A 25,864-nucleotide genomic window follows, 5' to 3' on the forward strand; every position below is an offset into this window, starting at 1 on the left:
ACAGATTTAAGCGGAGGAATACTGAGGTAGCACAACAAAGGGGCATCTAACAGCCTAGGGAGTCAAGAAAGAGTGTAAATAGAAGAAAACATCACAAAATAAGCAGGCATTGCCAAGGAATAGATAGGAAAGGTAGAGCAAGTGAGTACAGGTAAACCATTCTAAGCAGAGGGAGCAGTATGTGCCAAGCTCGAAAGTAGGAGAGAGCAGGAACTCTAAGTAGTTCAGTATGCATGTAACATAAAGTTGTATTACAACACAGCCACGCCCATTCAGATTGATACTGTCAATGGCTGCCTTCACAGTAAAGTAGAGTTGAGTGAACAAGAGAAACTTTATGGCGTGCAAGCCTAAAATATTTACTGTCTGGCCCTTGAGAAAAAGCTTGTCCATTCCTGGCTAAAGATATGAAAGAGGGAAGGCAATAATGATTAATAATAGCAGCTAACTTTTACTGAGTGCTTACTATGTACTAAGCACTATAGAAAGCAGTTTTTATTTATTGACTCATTTTATTATCACACAATCCCAAATGTTATCACTATTATCCCAACTTTCCTGATGGGGAAAACACTAAGTGGTGGATGAAGAAGAACATGTGTCTACCAGACTCCACAGCTCAAACTCTTAGCCACTATATTATGGAAGATAAACTGAACTCAGCTCATGAAGGGTTTTATATGTCAAGCAAAGCACTTGAATGTTTTCCTGATGATCTTAAATAAGATTTTCATGGACTAGCTGTAGGAGGAAGAATGGATTGCACTTAGGCAGAAATAGATGGAAACAACCGAAACTGAGATCGCAGCAGTGGCAATCACTAAAGGTAGATGAAACCAAGACTTTCAATGATGTAGACTCAATAGAACATGTTTACTAGTTTAATTTATTGAACAAGTGAGCATGAGGAAGGAGAAAATAGCAAGTTTAGACATCTGTGTGAACTATACGACCATTCACTGTGATAGGCAATGTGGAAAGAAAGGCCAGGCAAAGGTGGAGATTACAATAATGGGAAAGAAACAGATTTTAATATTTTTTAAAGAATTTATCATGATGTGTGTTTTCCCCTAAATAGTATCAGCCAATTAAAGAGAAAAGAAAAGTGGCTCAACTTAAAAAATAACTTTCTCAAATCAAGGCTCAAGTTACCTAACAATGTTTTCTGAAGTTTATAGTCTTTGGATTATTCAAACAAAAGGTAGTCAGAAATGTTTTATGTGGAAGATGCCCCTTCAGAGAAATGTAAACTGGACTAAATAATCTCCCAGTTTCCTTCCATTTGTAGGAGTCTAGTGTAAAAAAAATCAACTAGCAATGACTTACAGGTTATTCTTACCTCTAAAGTTTTCAACAAAGTTTGTGTTACATAGGTCTTTCCACTGGCAGTATGTCCATAAATAAAAATCGATGGAAAGCTAAAATGATGTCTCTAGGGGAGAAAAGACAAGTATCAGTATGTACATACAAAACAGAAAATAAACAATGAGCAACTCATGAGGTAGTTTTATGGGATAAAGTAAAATATTCAAACCAAATTATTTGAACAGTGAGCATACAGTGGATTCATCATCACACACTGAAGTTACCTGAATTCAACTCTAAGCACTTTCTCTGTTAAGAAATTTAAATTTCTGAAAAATTCTATTTGGCGTTTTTATTATACATTAAATATAGTGTATATATGTATTTATACTTTTCATTATTGCACAGGTTTATATATACATACTGTGTTTTCAAATTTATAGGTGATTTCAGAGATTCTTCAAGGACAGTTTGACCATTCTGTATTTTTAACTCTTTAAAGAATCTAACCCCACAGACTCAATGTCACTGTACATTCTAAAGCTTTGAAACTAAGCATAATCACAGGGTTAGAAGGAATTTCAAGAGTCTTCTGTTCTTAGGAAAACTTACAGTATACTTTTGAATTATACATACTGCATTTACCCAGGTCTACATGTATACATCTCATCCAACAAAACAATGATAAAATCTACATAGCTTGTATTTCAAAGTATATATTCCCAAGATCCTCCTAAGAGTATATTAATAGTCAGCTGCCCAGCAAAGAGTAAAAATCATCAAATACCCCTATCTTGATCTAATCAATACTACAAATATGTTTCACTCATTCAATGAGCATTTCTTAGACACCTACCAAACACTGAAAACCATGATGTACTGAAGAGTACAAATATCAGTTAAGGACAAAATCTGCTTTGGAGAAGTTCACAGTCTAGTGAGAAGACATACACTTTAAAAATAATTACAAGAAAATTGGATGATGCAATTTCCATGGGAAAGTAGAGTCTCTGATCATTATCAAGTACTACAATATTAGCCACAAACATTTATTCCATTCAAGCCACTAAGTTACACCTTTCCTTTCGCAAGAAAAATTAGGAACTGAACTTGGACTTACATAGGAAAAAACTTTCTAATGGCATATGCCTATGGCAAAAGTAGTCCAAATGCTACAAATAGACTAAAAATGGATGTTTTGACAGATGGACCTTTTTTTTTTAAGTTTATATGTAACAATTCTGTAAGTTAACTGGCTGAAAAATTTTGTCCCAAAAATTAAACACATGCTCTCTGAAAATCTCTGCTATGCAAATACTGTATTTCACCTTTAAGGAGAAACTCAAGACAACCTTAGGAAATTTTTCCAAGCCACACTGAAACTCCTCTTCTGGAATTCAGCCACATTTGTCTGCATCCATTACTTGGTGCTTAGTAATAATATTCCACCTTATAACATCTTTTCTATTGTCACCTAGAATCAGAATTGCATTGAACTCTAGCACTGTTATTTAACCTTTCAACTCCATAAACCTCCATCATGTAAACTGCATAAGCCAGGACCTGGCACAGTGCCTGACAAAGAGAAGGTGCTCAGTTAATATTTGTTTAACAAATAAATGAATCTGCTTAGAAATATGAACAAGTTTTTTAAAGTTTTTCGCATCTCCTACATGCACAGCACTTTGTAGAAAAGTGTTATCATTAAACATGGTTTGCTGTAAGAGCAAAGGTCAAAACCCCTTCTGTGATCCACACCAACTCAATACTAAATATCTCTATTTACCAATATTCTTTTTCAGGAGGACCACATCTGCTTGAAATGATCTGGGTTTGCCAACTTCAGAGAAGGAATACATAAAGCACAACCAAGAGAATGTTTCAGTCATAACAGGATAACTCTAATTAAAAGCATTATTATAACTAGAATACTAGAATGCAGCTACTGACCTCTTATTTCCCTAACTAATGTGCCTCTTTAGAAGGCTGGTACTTTCCCACTAATACTTCAGGCTGACATCCAGTATTTTTCATTGGATAGAAATACTTCAAACACTGAAGAAAGCAAACAAGAAGATGGGGTGGGGGGGATGCACACACAGATAATGAGTATGACCTTAAACTCTCATTTACTCTCCTGAAGGATCCAAGTCTGATTAATTCCATGTCTAACTAATTAGTCTTAAGCAAAGGGCTCACCAAAGGCCACCAGAATAAAAAAAAGATGAAGTTTTGAACTGGTGAATGCTCCCTCCTGCCTATGGAAAGGACGGCCTAGTGGTGTTCATCCACTTAAACCTCTCCTGTTAGGCATCACCTGAGCTGCCCAGTCAAGAAGTCTAGACAAGCTCTCTTCGGGGTTTTTAAAATTCTGGAAAAGACGCTTAAGTTTTAAACCTGAAGCCTGCTTTGACCCTCACTGGTCTTGAAAATCACCACCTGTAACCTCACTTGACTTACACCAACTACCTCACTGAAACGTGCTAAATTACATTTGACTAAATAACACTGTGCAAGTGATGCCGGGATTCTTGTTTGCACAGTTGGAGAATGAACTTAGCAAACAAGTCAAGGTAGAAGAGCCAGGGAGAGGCTTTTATCTAGAGATACAGTGAGAGGATAGAGCTCCTGGCTCACGCCAGGAGAGGACAAGAGAGCCCACAGTAGTGCATTGTCTAGAGGTTTTATAGGCAGTTGAGGATTTTTGGGAATGTGAAAAAAGACTTAGGGGTGTGGACTTGTTAAGTGGTCTCTGAATATTTAGAATTAACTTAACATAAGGAATTTCCTGCTTTGATTTCTCCTTGGGATACTGGCATCTTGGTCTGGGAGCATATCAAAAGGCCACCTGCCCAGCCCCCAAGGTGAGCTGAGGTATTGTCTATTTGCTGAGGAGTAAGTTAAGAATCTTACATTTTTAACTTCCAGGGTATTTAAAATACAATCTTAATAATCTTAATAAAGATGGAATCCTTCCTGCCTTTCACTATGTTGTTTACAGCTGGGTCTGCATGATAAATTAGTTGCCCAGTTGGCAAATCACTTCATCAGATCTGGAGAAAAGACAGCACACAGGCCTGGGACTTTTAGCATGCTAAAGTGAATCTTACACATGATTACAAATGATTAGCATAATAAAAACATGTGCAACTTCTCTTTATCCAGGGATGATTAACTGATCTCACTGAAGAATGACTTTAGAGCTTAACGTTTAACACAGAGTTTTGGTAGGGGGTTTCCTTGCACGTAGTTACATTGCTCTGACTGAAAATATCCTGCCTTGCTTTTTCCGGAGACCCTCACCCTACTCTGACGACACCCACAGTCCCTATCTCACAAGCACACCTGCTATATAAAATCCTGTTCAGCTGGGGTCGGGTAATAAGCAACTCCCAGTGACCACTGGGCCAGCAACACCTCAGAAGTGTGACCTGTGTAAGACATGTACTGGGTCAACATCCTGTAGAGCTGGCCGGTCCTTCCTGGGAAGTTTTCTTTTAAAGGGACTACTCAGAAGTTACTTTGGCGTAAGAGTCGGGGAGACCTACGACATCCCCTTCTCAAAGCAAAAGACGGTTTAGTGACCCTCAAACCAAACACGAGAAAAATACTGAAACCCGTTGCAAGACCTCGGAAATGTTTGCTCCAGGATTTCGAAGAGAAAATAATTTAACCACAAACCTCTCCAAATAGGGACTGCAGAGTAGACACTTGAGACTCGCGACAAAGCACCACGTTTTCCATGTGAGGCATTTTGGCGGATACCGGAGGACAGCGCACGTTCCCTGGCCGGCGGTCAGCGCTCCCGCCGGAAACCGGACTCGCGCGGGTGTGGGCAGGGCCGGCGTGGTCCTGCGCCGGCGTGACGTCAGCGCGCGCGCGGCGCGACGCCCCGCCCCAGCCTCCCGGGCCCGAGGCTGCCGGCTCAGTTCTCCCCCGGGGTACCTTTGCCATCGAAAGGCCGAGGGAACGATGCGGGAAGGGCGAAAAGGCTGGAAGAAGCTAAGGGGAACCTGCGAGCCTGTGCCTTTGGTGTTCCTGCCTGCGGGCCCCAAATGTAGAAACCTTGAGTACCAGGGGGCTTTCGTCCTGCTACTCCGCCGGGGTCCGCCTCCGTTCAGGAACGTGGGGACGGAGGACTCAAATGACCGGCAGTCACAAAAGGTGGGGGGTCTTCCCTGACAAGAGTGTGGGAAATTACCGGTATCTGGTGCAAAAAAATGAGTGTGATGGGAAAGAACAGATGACTTGGACTTACTAGGCTTTGTGCAAATCTGAAGCCGGATCTGGAAATGCCTCTTCCTCCTAAAGGGAGGAAATCCTAGTGTACGTTGTTGAAGGTGACATGTATAAAAATAATGCTGCCTTTAACATAAGGCTTTCACATGTACTTACTCATGCAACACCTACTAGGAGCCAGATGCTAGAAGATACTGGAAATGAAAAAATAAAGAAGTAGACAAATGTGTGGTAAAAGAAACCCCTGGGTTGGGGCCAACTCAACTATTTCCAAACAGATTTTGGAAGAATCATTGACCATTTTAAACCTCCATTCCTCATCTATAAATTGAGGATAATAATAGCTGGGTTATTGCTAGGAGTAAAAGATTATGTACTTAGTGCTGGTGCACAGATTTAAATTGTGGACATCATGACCAGAATCTTGTATTTGTGATGGCTAAAAGGAGTTATTAATAATCATGATCCCCTATAACTTCTAGCTGATCAAAATCATATTTCAACAATTCAAATGCAGTTGACTATGTACTTTAAAGGGAATTAAGAAGGGTATAATGAAACTATCAAATCATTCAATGTCTCTTCCTAAGGGAAGTTAGCCCTTACCACCCTTCCAAGATTGGGCTATTCATCCTCATGACAGTACATCTTTATAGCATTCAACAAAATTGTAACTGAATAATTATCTAAATGTGAGTCTCCATCTCTAGATGCTTTAGAAGGACAGAAAACCTGTCTTCTTCACAACTCCATTTTCAGCATATACTATAGTGTCTGGTACATACATAATAAGGAGTCAATAAATTTTAAAAAGTTGTTGACCTGAGAGGAAGTGCCTTACTGCTGGGACAGATTTAGGAAAGGTTTTCAGAGTTGGAAACCAGGAAGCTGAGTCTTCAGAATAAATGATCACCTCTGAGACCAACAAAGAAATTCTAAGCAAAAGAACAAGGACAAAGACAAAAAACGGGCAAATAGGTGATCCCATGCCAGAAACTAAGTCAGCGTTTTTTAAGAATAAACCTAGAGTGTGGCAGGAAGGTCAGGCTGGGGATGAGTGTATGTTATGCTAACAGTATTGGACCTTATGTAGAGCACCCAGGGAGCCAATGAAGAATTTTAGGCCAAGAAGCAAATGATGAGACTTAACATTTAGGATGTTCCCTTTGGCTATGGTATGGAAAATAGATTCAATTAGACTTGTTAAAAAGACTATTGCAATGTTCCAAATAATAAATGATAATGGCCTAAACTAAAGCAATGGGAATAGAGTTGAGAGGGAATGGCAGTTAAGGTTTATTAAAAATAAAGTGGCAGACACTGTGATAAATACATTATCTTATTTAAACTTTAACAATGTAATAGAGAATTATTTTTGTTCTGTAAATGGAAAAACTAGCTGAGGTTAATTAATTTATCTCATAATTAGTATATGCTTGAACCTAGATGGGGTTGACTCCAACATCATTAATCTTTCCACTATGCCATACAGAAGGGGCTGAATCTGAGAGAGATTTAGAAGTACATTTCATAGAACTCAGTGGCCATTTTAAAGAGACGGAGGGTTAGCCTTTGAGAAAATCATTTAGGTTTCTGACTCAGGTGATTTTAGGTTTTGCCAGTAATGAACTAAAAAAGAAACAGCAGGTTTATTGATTTCACTTTATCTTTATGGGATAAATTTAGTTTCATCTTTTATGAAAAAGTGAGTTTGTCATATTAAATTTGAAGTATCTGCAGAATGACCAGGTAAAGAAGCCCAGTAGAAACAGGATCTGCAGCTCCAGTAAGAGTGGCCCAGAGAGATAAGAAGTTACCACCATGTAGGCAGTTGGGCCAGTCCTCTGGATGAGATCACCCATGGAGAATATGTCTGTTACACATTAAGCCTGCAAATAATCTTTTTTAAAAAAATGTAATAGGAGTGGATGAAAGTTTTGATGCTCAAGTACTGTAAATTGTTTTCCCACAGAAAGAATGTGTCTTCAAGAAAACATCCCAATAGTAAGACCCTCACTGAAATCCTCTACAGCATATTTGATAGCATATTAATTGGCCAAGATGGCCTGCTGTATTAAAACAAATTTTAGTGAAAAGAAGAGTCAGGAGGACCTAGGGTCACAAGCAGAGTATTTCACTAAGTTTTCTACTTATAAGAGTTCATTTTATAAGCCCCAAACTTTATACATAATACATATTGCACTAGTTTAAAGAATATAAGAAAATAATATGGGACTAGTTTTCTATAGAAAAGAAAAGTGAACACATTGCAAGCCATGGACCACCAATACTAATGCACTAGGGATGTTTTAAAGGGATGTCTGAAAATTGCCAAGTCTATCCATATGTAAACATAAGGAGCAAATACTATATTACTTGTGGGTTAAAAGGTTTGTTAACCATTGTGATCTTTTAAAGTTAAAACACTGAAACAAGAGGAAAATTTATTTTTTGAAACAAAGCTCAATTTCTTATAATACTGTTCAGGAGTCAATAAACGAAATAAAGAGAACAAATGTTACTATCTTCAATAAAAAATTCACCTTCCCAAGCACACGCAAGCACATTTAAGTTGACCACCACGCACCAGGGCATAAAGCAGATCTGCCACACTGAAGTGCCAGGGATGCAGTGTGACCAAGAGAGATATCGTACCCATCCTCTTGAAATGTACAATCTAGCAGGGAAGATGGACAATAAAGATGCAATTAGGAGCTTATTGAGTGTTACAAATGCCAAGTTTCAGAAAGTAGTAATAATTAATATGTAAACAGAATGAACGAGGGGTTGAATAAATGTGTGAATAGTAATCCCTTCTCCACAATTTTTTCCCTCTTATTTATATTACATTTAGCCTAAAATAAAATGTTTCTTATGGTCACTATCACATTATTTGAGAATTTCACAGTATATAGCCCTAGAAAATATTTTTCACAAAGCTTTTCCTATGACAAATGATCCAAAAATAGCTCCTTGTAAGCATTGGCTTTTCATTACACGACCATAATTTTCAGTGCTTCATATGCTCTGAGAGCTGGAACATCTATTAGAAGTCTTTTTAATATTTCATTAAATAGGACAAATAGTTTGAAATTCCCCTCAACTCAAATTTATTTCAATGAGATAATCTTAACAGTTATACCACAAAAGAAAAAGAATAATAAAGATATGTAATGAAACTATTTTCCAAGTAATTTATGTACTGAAATATAAGAAAATCCAATAGCAGAATGATATTAAATCAATATTAAGTTGAAAAAGCAGTTAACTTTGCTGCTGCAACAGCCAGATCTATTATTTTTAGGTTACTTCTTTTTAAACTTTCAGTCTTGCATTTCTAAGGAAAATTTATGGACCAGCTAATTTAACGCTTCTTAAAAGACATTATATTGAATATTCATGAATACATTCTTATTCAAAAGATAAATAATAAAGCGTAGGCTCTAGATTAAACAGACTTGAGTCAGAATCTTGGCTCCAACACTTGTTAAATGTGACCTCAGGCATATTATTTGTGCAAGTCTTTGTTTCTTCATCTTTAAAGTGGGGAGAAATAAAAATAAAACCGACCTCACAAGGTTGAAATCTCCTTTCAAGGAGATGACTCCCCGCCCCCTCACACTGAACTTCCTCATTAGAGCACAAGCCACACAATGAAGACCAACTCCTAGCATGTATAAGGTGCTCAGGTAATATTTGCCGAGTATATATGTGTGGTGGGCTTATCACCATGCTCAGCACATAGCAAAAACCCAATAAATGTCATTATGTTGTAATCATTCTGCTGATTAATTAGCCTGACCAAAACCAAACTTCTAAATCTTGCCTGGCTGCTCTCACAGTGGTTCCATCTCAGCAAACTGACACTGCATTTTTCCAGTTACAATTTTGAAGTCATTTATTTCCCTTTTTTCTTAATACCTCACAAATAAATCATCAATCCTGGCCCTGTCTTCAAAATATTGTTGTGAGACACTTCTCCCGGAGTCTCTCACGTTTCTGTATGTCTTGTCAGCAAGACACACTACCCTTTTTTCAGGACCATTTCTTCCAGGAGGTTTATCTAGCAGACAGCTCTAGAAGAGATGGCGTGTCTCTTGGAGCAAGTGGGCAGGCAAACTCTCTGTCCACTATAATAAAGATAGTATCTCCCTCAGAAGCAAAAAGCAGGCATGTTTGCCATCTATTATCAAAGACTTGGGTTTCCCCAAGCTCAGGGTTCCCTCTCAGCAACAAACCCACTACATGCACAGTTGTTATCTGGTCTTTCTTGTGCTGCCCTGTCAGAATTGGGGCTTGAGCAACTCACACAAAAATGATGATCCTCGACATAAAATAAAAAGTGCACATAGTAGACTTTCTGAAAAAAATTATGTCTGATTTGACTACTGAAATGTAAGTAGGAGTTAGCCAGGTGAATAAGAAGAATGTGTTAAGGTCCAATGCTAGAAAGAGCATGAAAACATTTTCTGTTTTTTAAGCTGCAGATGTTTCAGCAGAGCCAGATTGATGGGTATAAGGTTGAGAGAAGGAAATAGAGGAAGAAGGCTGAGGGAGAATGTCAAAAAAATTTGGAGAGGTAAGAGTGCACTGGGCATTAAAGGTCATATATGCCATAACATGGCATTTAGACATGATCTTGGAGATTATGGGGAGCCCTTGAAGGATTGTAAGCATGGATATTTGCATCTTAGAAAGGACACAGCGGCAGCACTATTGAGAATGTGGAAATACGCAGGATTGGAAACAGAGACCTTTCAAATCTCTGATTCAGTAAACCCATTTTGAATTTTTAAGGAATTCAAATAGCAAATGGCAAAGGGAGGATCAGATTAAGGACTCAAATCTTGCAAAGATTATAATGTTTTTAAGTCTCCCCCAACCATGTATATTTCTAATAAAAACTATATTTAGGTATAAAATATTTGTAAGGAAACTCAACGGTTCTGAATTATGTTGAATATAATTTTTTGATATATCAAATATTCCTTCTATTTTTTTCTTCTTTTTATTTATTTTTGATTTTGTTCTTGTTTTTGATTCTTAGGTTTTCATAAAAATCACTGGTCAAAGATAGGGGACTTCCTCCTACCTATTAGGGTATAAGCTAATTACCTACTTTGAAAGACTTAGAACATAAACAACAAAAATCAGTCAAACAGTTTTTAAATCAAGTCTTTTCCATTTGCTTTTATTAAGCAATGATCAGATATCATCTAGACCCTGGTTTCTCAGTTCTCAAGTGGTGAGGTTTCTTTCTCAAACCTGTCCCATAATTCTAATAATGAATGCCTCTCCTGTCACAGGGATAACTGATAAAATGATGTCTATTTATAGTTAAACTCTGTGGACATGATCTGGTCCTTGCTGCTGCGGGGGAGGAGGTGTGCAAATTAAGTGCCTCTCTCTTTTATATGAGATGAGTAACAATGAGAATGTCTAAGTACAACTTTTCCTTTCTATTTGGGGTACTTAGAATTGGGCTTTCTATACTGTTTATTAAAAATACGGCAAAGTAACAAGTATGTAAAAATTCCTATGACCCAGCAAGATAAGATTTTGAAGAACATTTAATATTTTAATGTCTTCCCACTGCAATAGTGTCAATTATTTCTTGAACAGGACAGAGCAGATCTTAGTGCTTCTGGTGCCCATTTATCAAGTTCATCTTTTTTTATCAGATGAGGGTAGAATATGAGGCTTGGCCAGTAAAGGGGGTGTTTCTGAGGGCTCCCTGTGACCCCATATTCTGCTAGTGTCCTAATCATGCAATGAAGCTATCTATTAGATAACTCAAAGCAGGAAAAGGGAATAAAGAAAAATAAACAGGTTTGAGAGCTCTTCAGATGGTAGAATTGACAGAACTCTTTGGTTACAGAGAGGGAAAGGACAATGATACTGAGGGAGATAGTGGCCATCACAGAGGTAAGGAATCGTGGGCAGAGTGGTTTTGGGAGGAGGGGAAGATGAGTTCTGTTTTGGGCAGGTGGAGTTTGAGGAGCCTGGAAGACAACCAAATGGTGATACCCAGTTAGCTAAATGACTCCGGGATTTAGGAAAACCGTTTGAGCTAACCACTCAGATTTGAGAGTCATTAACATTTAAATAGTTATATTCAAGGTATAAGTGAAGTCACTAAAGAATGGATAGAATGAGATGATAAAAGAAGGGGAGTACAGAAATCTGAAAAAAACACCAACATTCAGAAGTGGGCAAGAGAATAGATTAAAAGATTTTAACAGATTGAGAAGACAGCCAGACAGAGTGCAGCAAAATTAGGAGTGAGCAAAGAGGTGTCGTTTAACTGAGAAAGGTTCAAGAAAGAGGGAATGATCAATAGTGTCAACTGCTGCAGAGGTCAAGTGTACCATATATTAGGATTATATTATAAATGCTGTTCTCTAGACAGCCTTTTTTCTTACAGGGTATTGCAAACATTTTTTTTCATTTCAATAATTATAGATTTGCCTTGTAATCTTAATAGCTACAGTGTACCTGCTTGTAACTCCAGGGGAAAAATGTGTTCCCACCTGGCGAAAATAACCTTTGAAGCCGAAATCAAAGGGAGAAATAAAGTGGGAGAAACCCATTTCTTGCTTACAAGCAGTCTTCTATTTCTGCTCACCAGTGCCTCTCATACCCGGCTGCAAAAAGGGACCCCACCAAACCTCTCTGGTTAGATAGGTCCTTGTTCCCCTCACCTTGTAATCACCTATTGATATGGACATGGGCTACTCTCCACACCTTGGAAACACCTATTGATATGGAGTTGTACTAAGGCCAGACAAGAGATTCTGAAAATATTGCAGTTTTACCCACACTGCTACATAGAATTTAATTGTGTGGATGCATTATAATTTATTCAACTAATCACCAACTAAACTTTAACATTATTCTCAATTTTTGCTTTTACAAAAATTTCTATAACTATCTTTGTATATAGACCTTGACATGTATTCAAATATTTCCTTAGGTAAAAATACTAGAATTAGAGTTATTAGGTAAAAATGTCTACAGATTTTTGAGGACTTTTGGTATATTTACCAAAATGCCTTCCAGTAATTTGCTTTGATTAGCTAACCCTAGTGTTACTGGCAGAGATGCTGTTTTACCCAGGATCGTGTCTTGCAGGCAACAAAGAGTAAAGCCAACAGACAAGAGTATGGAGCAGGGAAATTAAAAAAGGGAAAGAATAAAAGACTCCCTCTAAATGGGAGGGGCTCCAAGAGTGGAGCCATTAGAGCTTCAGTTTATAAGCCAAAAAAGAAGGAAGTCCACAGGATTAACAGGGGCTAGTTGCTAGGAAGACCCCTTTGTTTTTCACGCTGAATTCTCCAGATGTTCAGGATGTGGTCCCTTGTTTCTCATGCTGAATTCTCTAGATGCCCAGGATATGGCCCCTTATTTATTGCAAGGCCTTGATCCTACTTCCCTCCTGCCTTCTCCTTACCAGGGCCACGAATTCTATGGCTGCCTCCGTCTCACTAATTCCTGCCTCACTAGAACTTCTGGATTAAACCAGGGAGACTGGAAGAAAGGTGGGTGGTCACAAGCCAGTAATGCCACCTGATTCTGGACATCCTCTATTGAGAAAAGCATCTATGAGAGGCTCTCCATAGATTAAGATCTACCAATCCCAGTGTCTGCTACTGCAAAATAAATTGCTGGACTGACCGAAGAGGAGGAGTCAGGCATGTCCTCCACATTCTTGAACAGTATGGGCAGAAGCAGAGAAGTGTTTTTTGAGCCCGAGGCTGTACCATCTGGAGAGAGCCTACCAAGTTTGGAAAAACCCTCAATTGAGCAGCAGGATTTGTCAAGTAGAATGATGTGTTTCTGACTCTGGGCCAAATTCTTTGGGTTTTGCTGGCAGCTGCAGCTCTAGGGTAGAGAAAGAGAAAGCCAGAGAACTTGTAGGAAAACCCTAACTGGATCCACTAAAGTTGCTGAGGCTGGGTAGATGGGAAAGAGAAAGCTAGAGCGGTTTTTAGAGAAAGAAAACCTGGTCAGCAAGAAGGGAAGAAAGAGGAAGACAATAAGGGAGGAGGCCCTGGGAAATTCAGTTCCCTTTAGGGATCAGGGCCTTTGGCTTTGCCCTTCACACCCACAGCCTCCCAGTCCCAGAAAGTGGGGGTGACCCTCTCATGCCCCTCCCCACCAACCCAGGCTGGTGCCTTCCTGCAAACCTGGCCGTTGGGGAGCCACACAACTGCTACCCTTGTTGGCTCTGCTGAGACTACAGAGACAAGGGTGGGCTTGGTCTTGCATGCCCTCCTGCCCAACCCCTGGGATGGCAGATGCTTGCAGCAGGAAAAATCCACCTACCCATTTACTTTTGGACCTAATCTTTGAGAGCTGGAGATCACATATCTCCCCGCTGATGGCTTTCAAAATGGAGACTCAAGTCTAACTGAAATTCAGTCCAAACTGGGCAGCATTCTGAGCTCTCCGCTGCTCTATCCTGGCCGGAGCCCTTGTCCGTGGGGCAACAGGGCCTCAGGCAGAGAGAGGGCTTGGAAGAGTGAGATAGTTTCAGGTAACTCTGCAGCTACTCCTTTCTGCCTCTAGATGTCGCCCTTGGAGTCAGAATAACCACTCCTAGCTCCCTGCGCACACAACGCTCCAAGAAAAGGATTCAGACTCTGCCTTGCGCTTCAGAGGAACGACAAATCCTAACTGGTTGAATTTAGACACGTCCGAGCACAAAACTGAAGGGCTTCGGGAGTGGAAGTGGGGGCAAATAACAGCTCTATCTTTCCCTATTGTCTGATATCTGAGGCTGAAATTATGATATAAATGAACTGTCTGAAAGAGACTCGGTCTGTTGCCTGGGCGATCGCCTAGTTTGGGCTGGTAGCTACCTGTAACTTCTTACTAGCCCCAAGATCTCCAAGGTGCTGGTCAACTGGGTTTCCCAGAAAGCTCCTTGTAAATAGCTGACATTGGAATCAACATGGCCTGGAAACCAAGTGATCTGTTGTCCCACTGAGAACATTATTTTTATGCTTGCCTACTAAAAAAAGGGGAGGGGAAGAGGAGGTGTTTCTTCACTGCAGTGGGGTTGTGTGGCCCCCAGAGGCATTGATCTCTATGGGGTAGAGGAAGAACTGGGACGCCCGGGTCCTTGCTTAGTGCCTTTGGCTTGTAAGTGTCCTCCAGTAAAGCCTATGCCTCACCCATGCCATGTGCTACGCAGCAGAATCCACCTTCTCCACCTCACCACACTGCACAGAAGCAAAAAGAAACGAGATCACAAAAACAACCCAAAATGTTAGATGTTTAGCAAGAAATCACAAATAGACTGATAGGCTTCCTATTCAACAGCAAAGACCAGGAGAGGAATAATATCTACAAAGAGCTTAGAGGAAATATCTATCTCAAATTGTGTGGCCACAGAATCTTTTCAAGAATGACAGCCAAGTAAATACATACATTTATTTTAATAGAAACTTAGAGAGCTTGTCACCAACTGACCTGTACTTCAGTTATGTGTGAATGTTATACTTCAAAATGAAGGAAAACTGTACCAAAAGGAAGGTCTGAGAGTGCAAGAAGCAATGGTGAGAGGGAAAAAGTGGTAAACATAGACGAATCTAAAACATTGCAATACAATGATACCGATAATAATAATAATAATAATAATAATAATAATAATAATAATAATAATAATAAAATGTCTATTTAGGGGGTTTGAGAAAGGACAGAACTAAAACCTGGGGCAACAATGGCAAGCAAAGTGGCAGGGAGTAAGTAGGAGTAAGTGTCCCAAAGCATTTTTTAGATGGGAGTAAAGTTAAGATATTAATTTTAGGCTTTGACATACATTTTTCTTTACATATCTTGCTTTGTATAAATAATGACTTAACAAAACTTCTTTGAAAGGGGAAAAATAAAATGTACATCTGGAAATTTCAGAAGTGTATAAAGTGAAAATCTCTCCTTAATTCTGTCATTTATACTCCCAGATGGAATTTTTTTGTTTACTCCTGCACATAAACACATGCACACAAGTGTAATCAACTTTTTTAGAATTCTTCAATCTGCTTTCTCACTTGGAAATAATCATGGATATTGTTGCAATTCAATATATATGTAACTATCTCATTCTGTTTAGTAACTGCAAAATATTTTATTTTCATAAGTATCACATTTTTAGAAAATTCCTTTGATTTATAGCTAGGTGGTTTTGGGTTACTACTACTATTTCAAACAATGTTGCAATTGATATTCTTATACACATCTCTGATAGTGTTTTTTTATAGTGTTTTCAATTAGATTATTTCTATGGGATAGATTCCTAGAAATGGATTAAAGGCTACGTGGAACATTAATTTTGATAGAGTCAAATTACCCTCCAATCCATAGCCCAACAATGTATGAGAATGTATGTTTCCTTGCACCTTCCTCAACACTGGAAATTAATCCATTTTTTATTTCTCCAATCTGATAAGCAAAAATTATTTTAAAAATGTATTGTTTAAATTGCATTACTTTGATTATTAATGAAAGTATTTTCTTAACACATTCTTGACTATTTGCTTCTTTTGTGAATTAGCTATATATTTCCTGTTTCTACTAACTTTTAGTCTTGTTCAAGTTCATTTGTAGCTTGGGGGGTGCGTATAATCAACATACAATAAACTGCATATATTAAGGTGATTTAAACATACATTTTGATAAACGTCAGCATAATATGTATTTGTAAAACCATCATCACCATCAAAATAATGGTATTCCAAAATAAGAAATTTCCAACACCCCAAAAAGTTTTACTTTTTAAAAATAATTCTGCCCTCCTGATCTTCCACCCCACACCAGCCCCAGGCAATCAATCATCTACTTTCTGTCACTATAGATTCATTTTCTAGAATTTTATATAAATGGAATCATATAGTATGTTGTCTCTATTTTGTCTGGCTTTTTTCATTTAACGTAAGTATTTTGAGATTTATACAAACTGGTGCTTATAAGGGCTCTTTCAATATTATAAATATTAGTCCTTTTTATATGTAATGCAAAAGATGTTCTAAAGTTCTGTCTAAACTTTATTGTGGATTTCATAGTCTTTTCTCATTGTAAAAATTAAAAAACATTTTACAGTAATCTCTATTAGCACTCTGCTTATGACCTGATTCTTAGGTTTGGATTCAGAATTAAAAGGCCCTCCCCATTCCAAAATTACAAAAACATTTTAGAATTTTTTAGTATTTTTTTATTAAAGTTACATTAAATTTATAGATGAACTTAGGAAATAATTGATACGTTTAAAATGTTAACTCTTATTATCCAGGAACATATGTTTCTCCATTTATCCATATTGTCTTTTATATCTTTCAATTAGGTTTTAAAGTTTTTAAATATAAATTTGCCCATTCCTTTTTGACTTTATTCATAAGGATTATAATTTGGGAGTAGTTATAGTGAATATTTTTCTTTTTATTTCTTACCAGCTCCCCTATCAGATTAAAATATATATTCTGATTGTTGCTTTGAATTTTATAGGTTTAAGTGATTTTATATTCATACAATATAGTCTCACTTGTGCGGTTATAATATGCATAAGTTTCAGTTACCATGATTTCCTTAAATAGGGTCAGTCTCCAAACAACATTATTGAAGTCTGTTACCATAGTATACTAGCTGTGAGTAATTGCATAAAGAACACAGTCTACAAATCAGTGCAGACAAAACAGATGAGCAGCATGACCAGTGACCAGTCACATCACTTCTTTCAAAGTCTGTCTGTGATTGGTTGCTGTGCATTTGCTAATAAGTTCAAACACAGACTACAAAGCATGTAGTTTTGCTGCCTCCTTGTGTCCCAGTGATAAACTCATATGAGGACTCAAAAGAGGGAATTGGTCACCAAAGATGAAAGTGCAGCAAAGAAATGAAAAGTGATAGCACTGGAAGAGAAATCTGAACCACTCAAGAATGGAGTTATAGAAGCAATAGCAGATGTGAGTGTGTTGAGAATGGCACCATTCAAGAAACTTTAGACAGTCAGAGGAACTTTGTGAAGGTGAATTTATCAACATAAATAAGGAAAGTGGTTGCAATGAAAAGGATGAAGATGTCCCAGAGGAATGACATAGCAAAAATCTTCTCCTTAAAGGAATGCCCAGAAATATTTCACAACACTGATGAAAGTCAATAACATTTATACATACCAGTAATAAACACTATAAAAATGTAAAATAAAAAATATTTGCCAAAACAACAATAAAATAAGTTCCTAACAATAAATCTAAAAAATAAGCAAGGCTTTTAAGAAATCATGACTTGATCACTCTAAAAATGGATACATATATATAAACTTTGAGTTATTTGGTTTCACCTGCACTCACTTGGGAGCAACATCTGGAAAATCCTCAGGGCCCTTGCAGGAACACTCTTGAGGGATGGAGAGGCAGGCTGAGAGGGCCTAATATCAAACTATTTATAGTCTTTATTTGCCTCACTTGGTGTGAGTCATACATTTTTCTGAAGAGATATTAATGTGCTTGATTATAGAGTGTTATCTATAATTTCTGAGAATATTAAAAAATATATGGCCCATGTACCATGTTTTCTTCATAAAATCAGAAAAAGTCTGAAGTTCAAAAGATTCAACCACAAGAGTTTTAGGAAAAAAAAACGTACTTTGACCTTATGGGCTCATAGTCAGAACTGTTCCAAGACAGATCCGTCAAGTTGTTTCTGAGCAGATAGGCAGGGTAATCACTCTTGCGGTTGATTAACCTGAAGGCCTGTTCTCTCCCGAGGGCAGGCAGGGAGCAATAAACAGTGAGGAGAGGTAACTGTGTGGCCAGGGCTCCCTGTCCCTCTCTGTGGTGTGTGAATCGGCCAGCCAAGGAAGCAATAAATCCAGGATAGTAGTAACTCTCTCCTGTTGGCTGGGCTTTATTTGCACCTTGGGAGCTAACCGGGAAGCCGAGGCTATGTTCAGTGTCCTTGAGATGGAGGTGAAGGGTGGGAGGAGACGGGAGTGGGCAGTTGCTGTTACCCAGCCTGAAGCTTATTAAGAGAAAGGGATCTTTTGGGGAACATAAATTCAGGTTTTGCAACTTACCAAGGGTTCTTGCCAGATAGGGACCCCATGCTTATTAGATCTGAGTTTTATGTGAAAAAGAAGATGCAGTTGGGGAAAACAAAGCAGTAAAGAAAATGAAATACGAAGGCACTTCAATAGGAAATGGTTTATTTCTTTATATGAGAAGACCAGAGCTAATACACAAAGAGGAAATTAAGAGGTAAGGATGCAGATAAGAATTCAAGAAAATCAGGAAAGATACTAACATATGTGGGCCTCCTTGCTGCTATTTCACAGCCTGAAAAGACATCTGGGGGTTATTTTCACAGGTTGAGGAAGCATCCATAATGTGAAAATTTTATTGTATAAGAAGGCATAAACATGAGCTGGTTTAAATGCTTCTACAATCAAGAGAGGTGTAAATAAGTAAATAAACAAGTATGATTTTCTACCAGAGCATATAAGAAATATACACATCCTGGAGCTGTGCAGTATGTTCCTTACACAATACCGTTACTGTGAGCTCTAAGGAGCTCAACACAGGATTTGACTGGCTTAAACTCTTTCCTTCACCATTAAGAATTGGCCATCTACTTGTCCTGGAGAGATCCTTGTTAACCATATGTGTTAGAGTAATGTTTGCTCAGTAATGCACATTTTCATGAAGGAGCTGAGGCGGGGGTGGGTGGGTAATTCTCACAGGTTGATTTAATCAACAGATCAGGGTTGGATTTAAGCAACGGTCCCATTTTCCTATGCAGGCTGTGGGTGTGGCAGGGGGTCTTCTGACCCTCTGGCTCCCTAGGGGTCCACTGGCACAAGCTGTAGAAAAGGCCTTTGACCTACTTTTACACGCTGCCGGTTCTCTTCTGACATTATCTACAGCACCTTTCTAATTGCCTGTACTCTTAGTTTCTGACTGTTTTCTCACCTTTTTCCGGGCTGCCTCCTGAGATTACCTTCTGTTCACCCTTGGTTTGTATCTTGTTTCCTGGCTTTGGAATGTCATCTGTCCTGCTTGCTTGCCTGGTTCTCATCAGTTTTCTGGCTAAATTCAGTATCCCCCATCCCCTCAGCCCTCTTCCTGAGAGATGCTGCATTATCTTTTCCTTTGATTAGCCTCCTCCTTCCCTGCCACACTCCTAATCAGCGTTCTCCTGATTATTTACACATTTAGAGACCAGAGACTGCCATGTATGTCATTTAAATGCTGCATGATGCCTATCAGTATTGCTGGACAGTATTAATTGCTCACTGAATATTTGTCAAACTGAGTATCAATCATACTAGTTTTCAAACTACTCACAATCAATCACAAGCATGAAAACATTTTGGTAAATCAGGACTAGGATTTTTTTTTTTAATGAAGTAGAGTGTGATAGAATGGAAAACATCGGAGTGCCTTGCAAAACAGAGTATTCTTTTGTGAAATTTGTGTTTTCCAGAAGTTGGGAATCTTAGACTCATGTTAATTTTTCATCACAATAGGTCATGGTTTTAAAAGTTTGAAAGTTGTGAATTAGATGTAGAATGGGTTGGATAAAAGAACTAGAATTTGTGAGTTTTGTCTGTCTCACATCCTCTCTGGCCATATTACAGTCAACAGAACCTCTCCCATTCCATGCTTCCTGGTCAGGGCTTATCCACCCACCCAGCCTTGTCCTTAGAGAACTCCATCCCCTGGTCATGGTGATGGCTGAGGAAGAAGCAAGTGACACAAGCCAGTCTAATCAGAGTGCCCCCTGGGATCTTATTTTCCTCTGGAGCTATCAGGAATATCTTCTTCTTTCCACTGGAGTTGTCAAATTAGTAGAATATGATTTTAAGGCCAGCAGTGGACATGTAGGAGAGACCTGGAGAGAAGGACACTGCCCCTGGTCCCAGTGTTATTCCTGTTCTTTCCCAATACATAATAAGCCAGTACACTTCCTTTTTGGCTTAAGGTAGTTTTGATTGGAGTTTTACCATTTGCAACTGAAAGAATCCTGGGCAATATAAAAAAGCATGGAACACTGTCATACACTAGGCATGTGACCTTTGGAAAGGCTCAAAAGCTGGATAGGTCAGATGCCTGTCCTCCTTACAGATTTAGGTTTTATGAATCAAAATCTATCAAGTGTGGCCCAGGCAGGCATTTGTAATTCCAAAATGACCTCATGGATTCTGATGCCCAGCCAATGTGGGTAAGTACTAAACTAGGTCATCTATAAGGAATTTTCTACGCTCGTACTCAGTGCTCTTGTGATTTCTCTGAAAGCCCAGTCTGACTGAATTTTCAGCAGTTGACATAGTGGCAAATGCAGAATCTGGATTCACACTATTTTTGTTGATCAGCCTGAGATGAATGATGCGAAGTGAATGGTAATAATGTCTAAAAAAGATGTCCTATTGTTATTCTTAATTTGCCTTGTAGAGAAGTAACATTCACCAACGCATCAGATTTTCTTAGCAGAGGTGCCCACAGTCCTCTGCCATCAGAATAAACTCCTTATTTTCCCTGAGAAGTACAGGAATTTGCTTTGTGTCATTACAAATATTCCTAGTGTCCAGAAGTATCACATTTCAGTTCTTTCCTGTGTCAGAGCACAAATGTAAATTAAGATGTTAGACAAGTGATAATGTAATGGCCCTGGTGATCTTTCTAAAGCAATTTTTCTTGTCTAAAGATTGCATTCTGTGAAGAAAGACATATTTCTCTCATTAACAAAAAACCCACAGAGATAAGTCTCATTACCCCTACCACTTTGTGTCTATTTTCCTCTTTAGTGTGCTTCAAGATAATTCATTAGTCTGTTCATTGTTTTTCACAGCAACACTAATGAGACTAACAGACTTTAAGTCCTTTGTCTAGGAGACTGATGTCTTGGTAAATTATGTTCCTCTCCCACCCACTGTTTGGTGGAAAATGCCGTGAGTGAGGGGCTAGCTGCAGAGATGTATACCAGGCCTTCAAATGCACATACTCGATTCAGTGTTCTGGGCCTACAGGCGGTAGTCACAGAGGTGAGAGATATGTGCCGGATCTGCTCATGAGTGAAGACCTTTGTGGAGGAAGAACGGCGATGCGTTGGAACAACCAACCAGACAGGATGGGGGAGGCAAAATAGACAATTTTGAACCTAAGGAAATAACTATTTTTGAAATGTTAGAGTAGCCTGTCAGCCTTGACAATTTTTTTTTTGCTGATTCTGAGGAAACCAGGGTGAGTAATTATAGGCAGTGACTGTCATTGTCAAGATAGTTTTGTAATTAGAGAAACACAAAATATGTCTCATTTAGAAGCACCTCAAATAGAACCATGGGGCAGCCATCACTTAGAAAAGGTTAATACAGTCAGAACAGTCAGATAATGGTGCCGAAGCTGACGACTACAGCAATGTGCAGGACAGGACAGGACATGCTGCCATCCTTAACACTCGGACTTTGCTTTAAAGCAAATCTGGACAGAGCAGTCTGGAAGAGGAAATGGCTCCTGAAATTGCAATTAAACTGAAAGGAGGACACAGAGAAGAAGTCTACTAAATTCCTGTGCATTAACCAGCAGATTTTTAAAAGGTCTATTTGTTCTCTCTGGTTTAATGGAATGAAAAATACTTTGGAAGGAGGAGGAAACTTCTTTCTTTAGACTCCTGGTACAATTGGAATACATTTTTGTTCATGCGTAAATCCAACGAAATGGTTTAAGTGAGTCAGCTCACTGTCTCAGCCATCAGTGTTTTAATAAGCATCAAGTTGCAATCTTAACTACCTCACAATTTGGGAAAACAAGGAACCTTCACCTAAGAAAGCATGCAGGAAGCAAATATGTATGAATTAAGGAGGCAGTTGAAAGAGCATAATCTCCATTATTTATTTCATAAACAGGAGAAGCAGTTGAATGCAGCTGCCTTTGGACATCTGGTCAGATTTATGGGTGCCCCGACAGACATCCTGAATTCTAATAAAGGTGTGTGGTCAGAATAACTAATTGCACACACAATCTTGTTATGTGGGGTTTTTGTTTCATTTTTTAATTCAGAACTGCCTCTCTTATTATTACCACACCAGTCAAAGGAGCTTAAGAAAAAAACATACCTTTAGTTTTTATGTAAACACATGCTTAAAATGATTTTCGAAATATAAGAAAAGCCCAAGAAAGTTTGTTTCCTCTAAAGCCAAGTAACATAGTCTCTCTTCCTCCTCCTCATCCTTTTCTCCTCTCTCCTTTCCTATGCATTTTATATTTAGGATATGAAATCTCTGTAAGTAAAATGTGAGAACTATGTGAAAATCAGGCTAAAATGGAGATCTTTATTTATTTTGTTTAGGAAAGCTTTATTCATCAGCCACAAATAGATGTGATCTTTAAATACTAACACCATATCTTAGTCTGGATGTAAGAATAATTTTAAAAGTCATGTTTAAAAAGGAAAACCAAAGTATTTCAATTTCAATTGACTACACCAGAATGAAAATATTTGCCCACATACATAAATTTTTTCCTTCTCATTTAATATTCTATGTAATGGAGTCCGGTTTTAATCTTGTGTTTGAGTCAACGATATCATAATCAGTACTGAGTTCTGCCAAGGATAGTGTTACCTGCTGGTAGGTCCAGAGGGAGCAGTTGAACACTACTGGTAGTAGGCCAGTTATAGTTACGGTTTTAAAAAAGAAGTAGTTAGAGTTTAAACTGTTGTGGCCTCATGAGTTGATTAAAAATTTAACATTGCTGGTTCAAATAGAAATGTTAATTACTTGTAAAGAAGAGAAATTAAAAAATGGTGTTCTGTATAATCCCAATCTTCTATCTGAGAGGCTCATAGCACAAAGTCTTCAATATTTCCATTTCTGTTGAACTGATCTTCTGTCCAGAAGCTGGGACATCATCTCCCTAGATAGCTCCATATAATTAATTGCAAGGCTCTCCCACCTGCAAATGTGTTGGAACTATTCTTTCACTCCTCAAATATTGATTAAGACTGGGTAGAGATGCTGAGGATATAAAGATGACAGGGGAGAGAGATGGTTTCACCACCAAGAAACCCAAAATTTAGTCAAGAGAAAGACATTTACAAATACATGTTGTATTAAGTTCAGACATGGGAGTATGTCTGAATGCTAGGAGAGTCTAACACTGCCAGGGAGAGTCAAGAGAAAGCTTCAGAGAGTGATGTCTGAGTTGGGTTGTGAGGGATGATTAGAAGTCTTATAGACAGACAAGAGTGTTCCAGAAAAGTGAAGCACATGTGCAAAGGCATGGAGTCATATATGTATACTTGAGAGCAGCAATTAGTTTAACTGGGCTAAAACAGAGATTGAAAATTTGGAGGTTAACTGAAGATAAGGAGACAAAAAAGATAAATCTGAGGCCAGATGGAGTTTGTCCAATTGGCCAGTGATTCTTGGCCTAAGGTAATGCACACATACCATGCTGCAAAAAAAAAAATTCAACCCAACTCATAGACTTCCTTTTCCCATTTCCCACCCTCTACCAAAGTCTTCAGGTTATGAACCCCTGCTAAGAGCAGTAGGGACCACTGAATGACATAATAAAATTTATGGTTTAGAAAGAGTACTTTACAGCAGTGTGGAATATGTTACTTAATTGCTTCTCATATGCCAGGTTTGAAGAAGGACAGACTAGAGGACAAGAGATCCATTAGCATCTCACTCAGCAAAATTTCTTCAAAACCTGGCTCTCATTCCCATATGTAATATAAACACACTCGAGGGGAACATTTCAGGGTACAAATGATATGTGTATCTCTGGTTTCCTATGTAGTCTCTCTTACCTGTAACACTGGTTGACTTGCTTCCTGGCTCATGCTTTTTTGACCTGCTGTCTGGATTCTGATTGAGATCTCTCATTTTGCAGGACATCTCACAGAATAATAACTGGTTACAAACCCCCTTTTGGAACACCCTCAAGGCTTCCCACATCAATGTATGTTTCTCAAAAGCTGCTCATACCAGATTTCCTTTAGTCCCATGAGCTGGCCCCAGACAATAAGGAGGATAATGTCACGTCCAGGTGAAAAGGGACACAAGACTGAACAAGGATAGGGGTCTTGGGAATGAAGATGTGTTACAGAAAGAATTATAGGACTTAGCCACCAGTTGGATGCAGAAGATGAGGGTAAGGGTGAACCATTCATGACTTTCAGGTTTCCAGCCTGAGGAAATGGGATGCCTGATGAAAGGATATACAAAGAAAAGGAAAAAATATGAAATGTTTTTGAGCCTTCTTCAATTCATCCAGGTTCAGTAGGTCATGTTCTGCTTGACTGCTACATACTGATGAATCCTAAGATTTGATTCTTGCTTCCCTCGTCTTACCCCTGCACACAGACTCTGCATGATCTCATCCATCTTCATGGCTTCAACTACCAACTGCCTGAATGCTGTTCTCTCTGTTTCCAATTTCTCCCCTTTCTAAATGGCTACTGGGAACTCAATAAATATTCATTGAATAAATGAGTGTATGGTTGACTGAACCCATCTTCCATAATGCCTCAGGAGTTCTCTTTCTAAAACATAAATATGAGTCTGAAGTTAAGGATTGTGGTCACTCCAGAGCCAAGATCCATTAGTGTAGAATCAATTAGTGAAAGCTTGGCAATGGATGAGTTCACCCAGGGATAATTTTCGACAAGAGAAGAAAAGATAATAGAGGAGAGAGCTTTGGGTGTCAACAATATTTAAGAGTTAAGCAGAGGAAAACGGATCAGGGGAAGTGACTAAGAAGGGGTGAACAGGGAGGTGGCAGAAAGACAAGGAGATTCTTGTATCTTAGAAGTTAAGCAAGAAAAATTTTGTGGACAGGAGGGCACACGAGTGAAGCAGCCCTCGTGGCAGGAATGGAGGATACAAATGGGCCCAGAGTATGGACTCCCGCTTACCAAGACTTACCTAGTTATTGCCAGTGTCAAACATCCACCCTGCTATCAGAAACCAGCGCACAGCTCCCACCACGTTGCCGTCTGTCAAGGAGTCCACCAGCAACTCGGTGGCTCTTCTACTCTGGAGGAGCCAGCAATTCAAGCTGACAAGCAGAGACACGTATTCTGGCATGGGCTTTCCTTTTCTGCTTGTGAGGCCTCGGCCAGCACCATTATTCAAGGGCTTAAAGAATTTTTGATTCACAGACATAGAATCCTACATAACATCATTTCAGATCAGGGCACTTTCTTATAGGAGAGGAGGAGAGGGATAGGCCTTTGAACTTGGGATCTGTCTTTTTTATCATACCGCATCACCCAGAACCCAGTGGCCTCAGAGCATTGGAGCATCCTGTTAAGGAAATAG

General features: G+C 38.8%; 1 protein-coding gene across 4 annotated transcripts in view; it reads right to left on the reverse strand.

Moving 5' to 3' along the window:
• Positions 1-5,148, reverse strand: part of ORC5 (origin recognition complex subunit 5) — an 89,431-nt gene extending 84,283 nt beyond the window's left edge. For 3 of the 4 annotated variants that reach the window (XR_012132371.1, XM_073238980.1, XM_037001408.2), the window contains exons 1-2: positions 4,987-5,148; positions 1,340-1,432 (exon numbers count right to left, since the gene is read on the reverse strand). Coding sequence is in view for 2 of the 4 variants with exons in the window: in XM_073238980.1 (XP_073095081.1) it covers positions 1,340-1,432; positions 4,987-5,058 (165 nt within the window). In the remaining 2 variants the exon portion in view is untranslated. Of the gene's footprint in view, positions 1-1,339; positions 1,433-4,986 lie in introns of those variants that run through there. The other variant, XM_073238981.1, reaches the window with a different exon arrangement.
• Positions 5,149-25,864: the final 20,716 nt, after the last annotated feature.

This window comes from Manis javanica, chromosome 6, assembly GCF_040802235.1.
Source record: "Manis javanica isolate MJ-LG chromosome 6, MJ_LKY, whole genome shotgun sequence".
NCBI classification, from domain to species: Eukaryota; Metazoa; Chordata; class Mammalia; order Pholidota; family Manidae; genus Manis; species Manis javanica.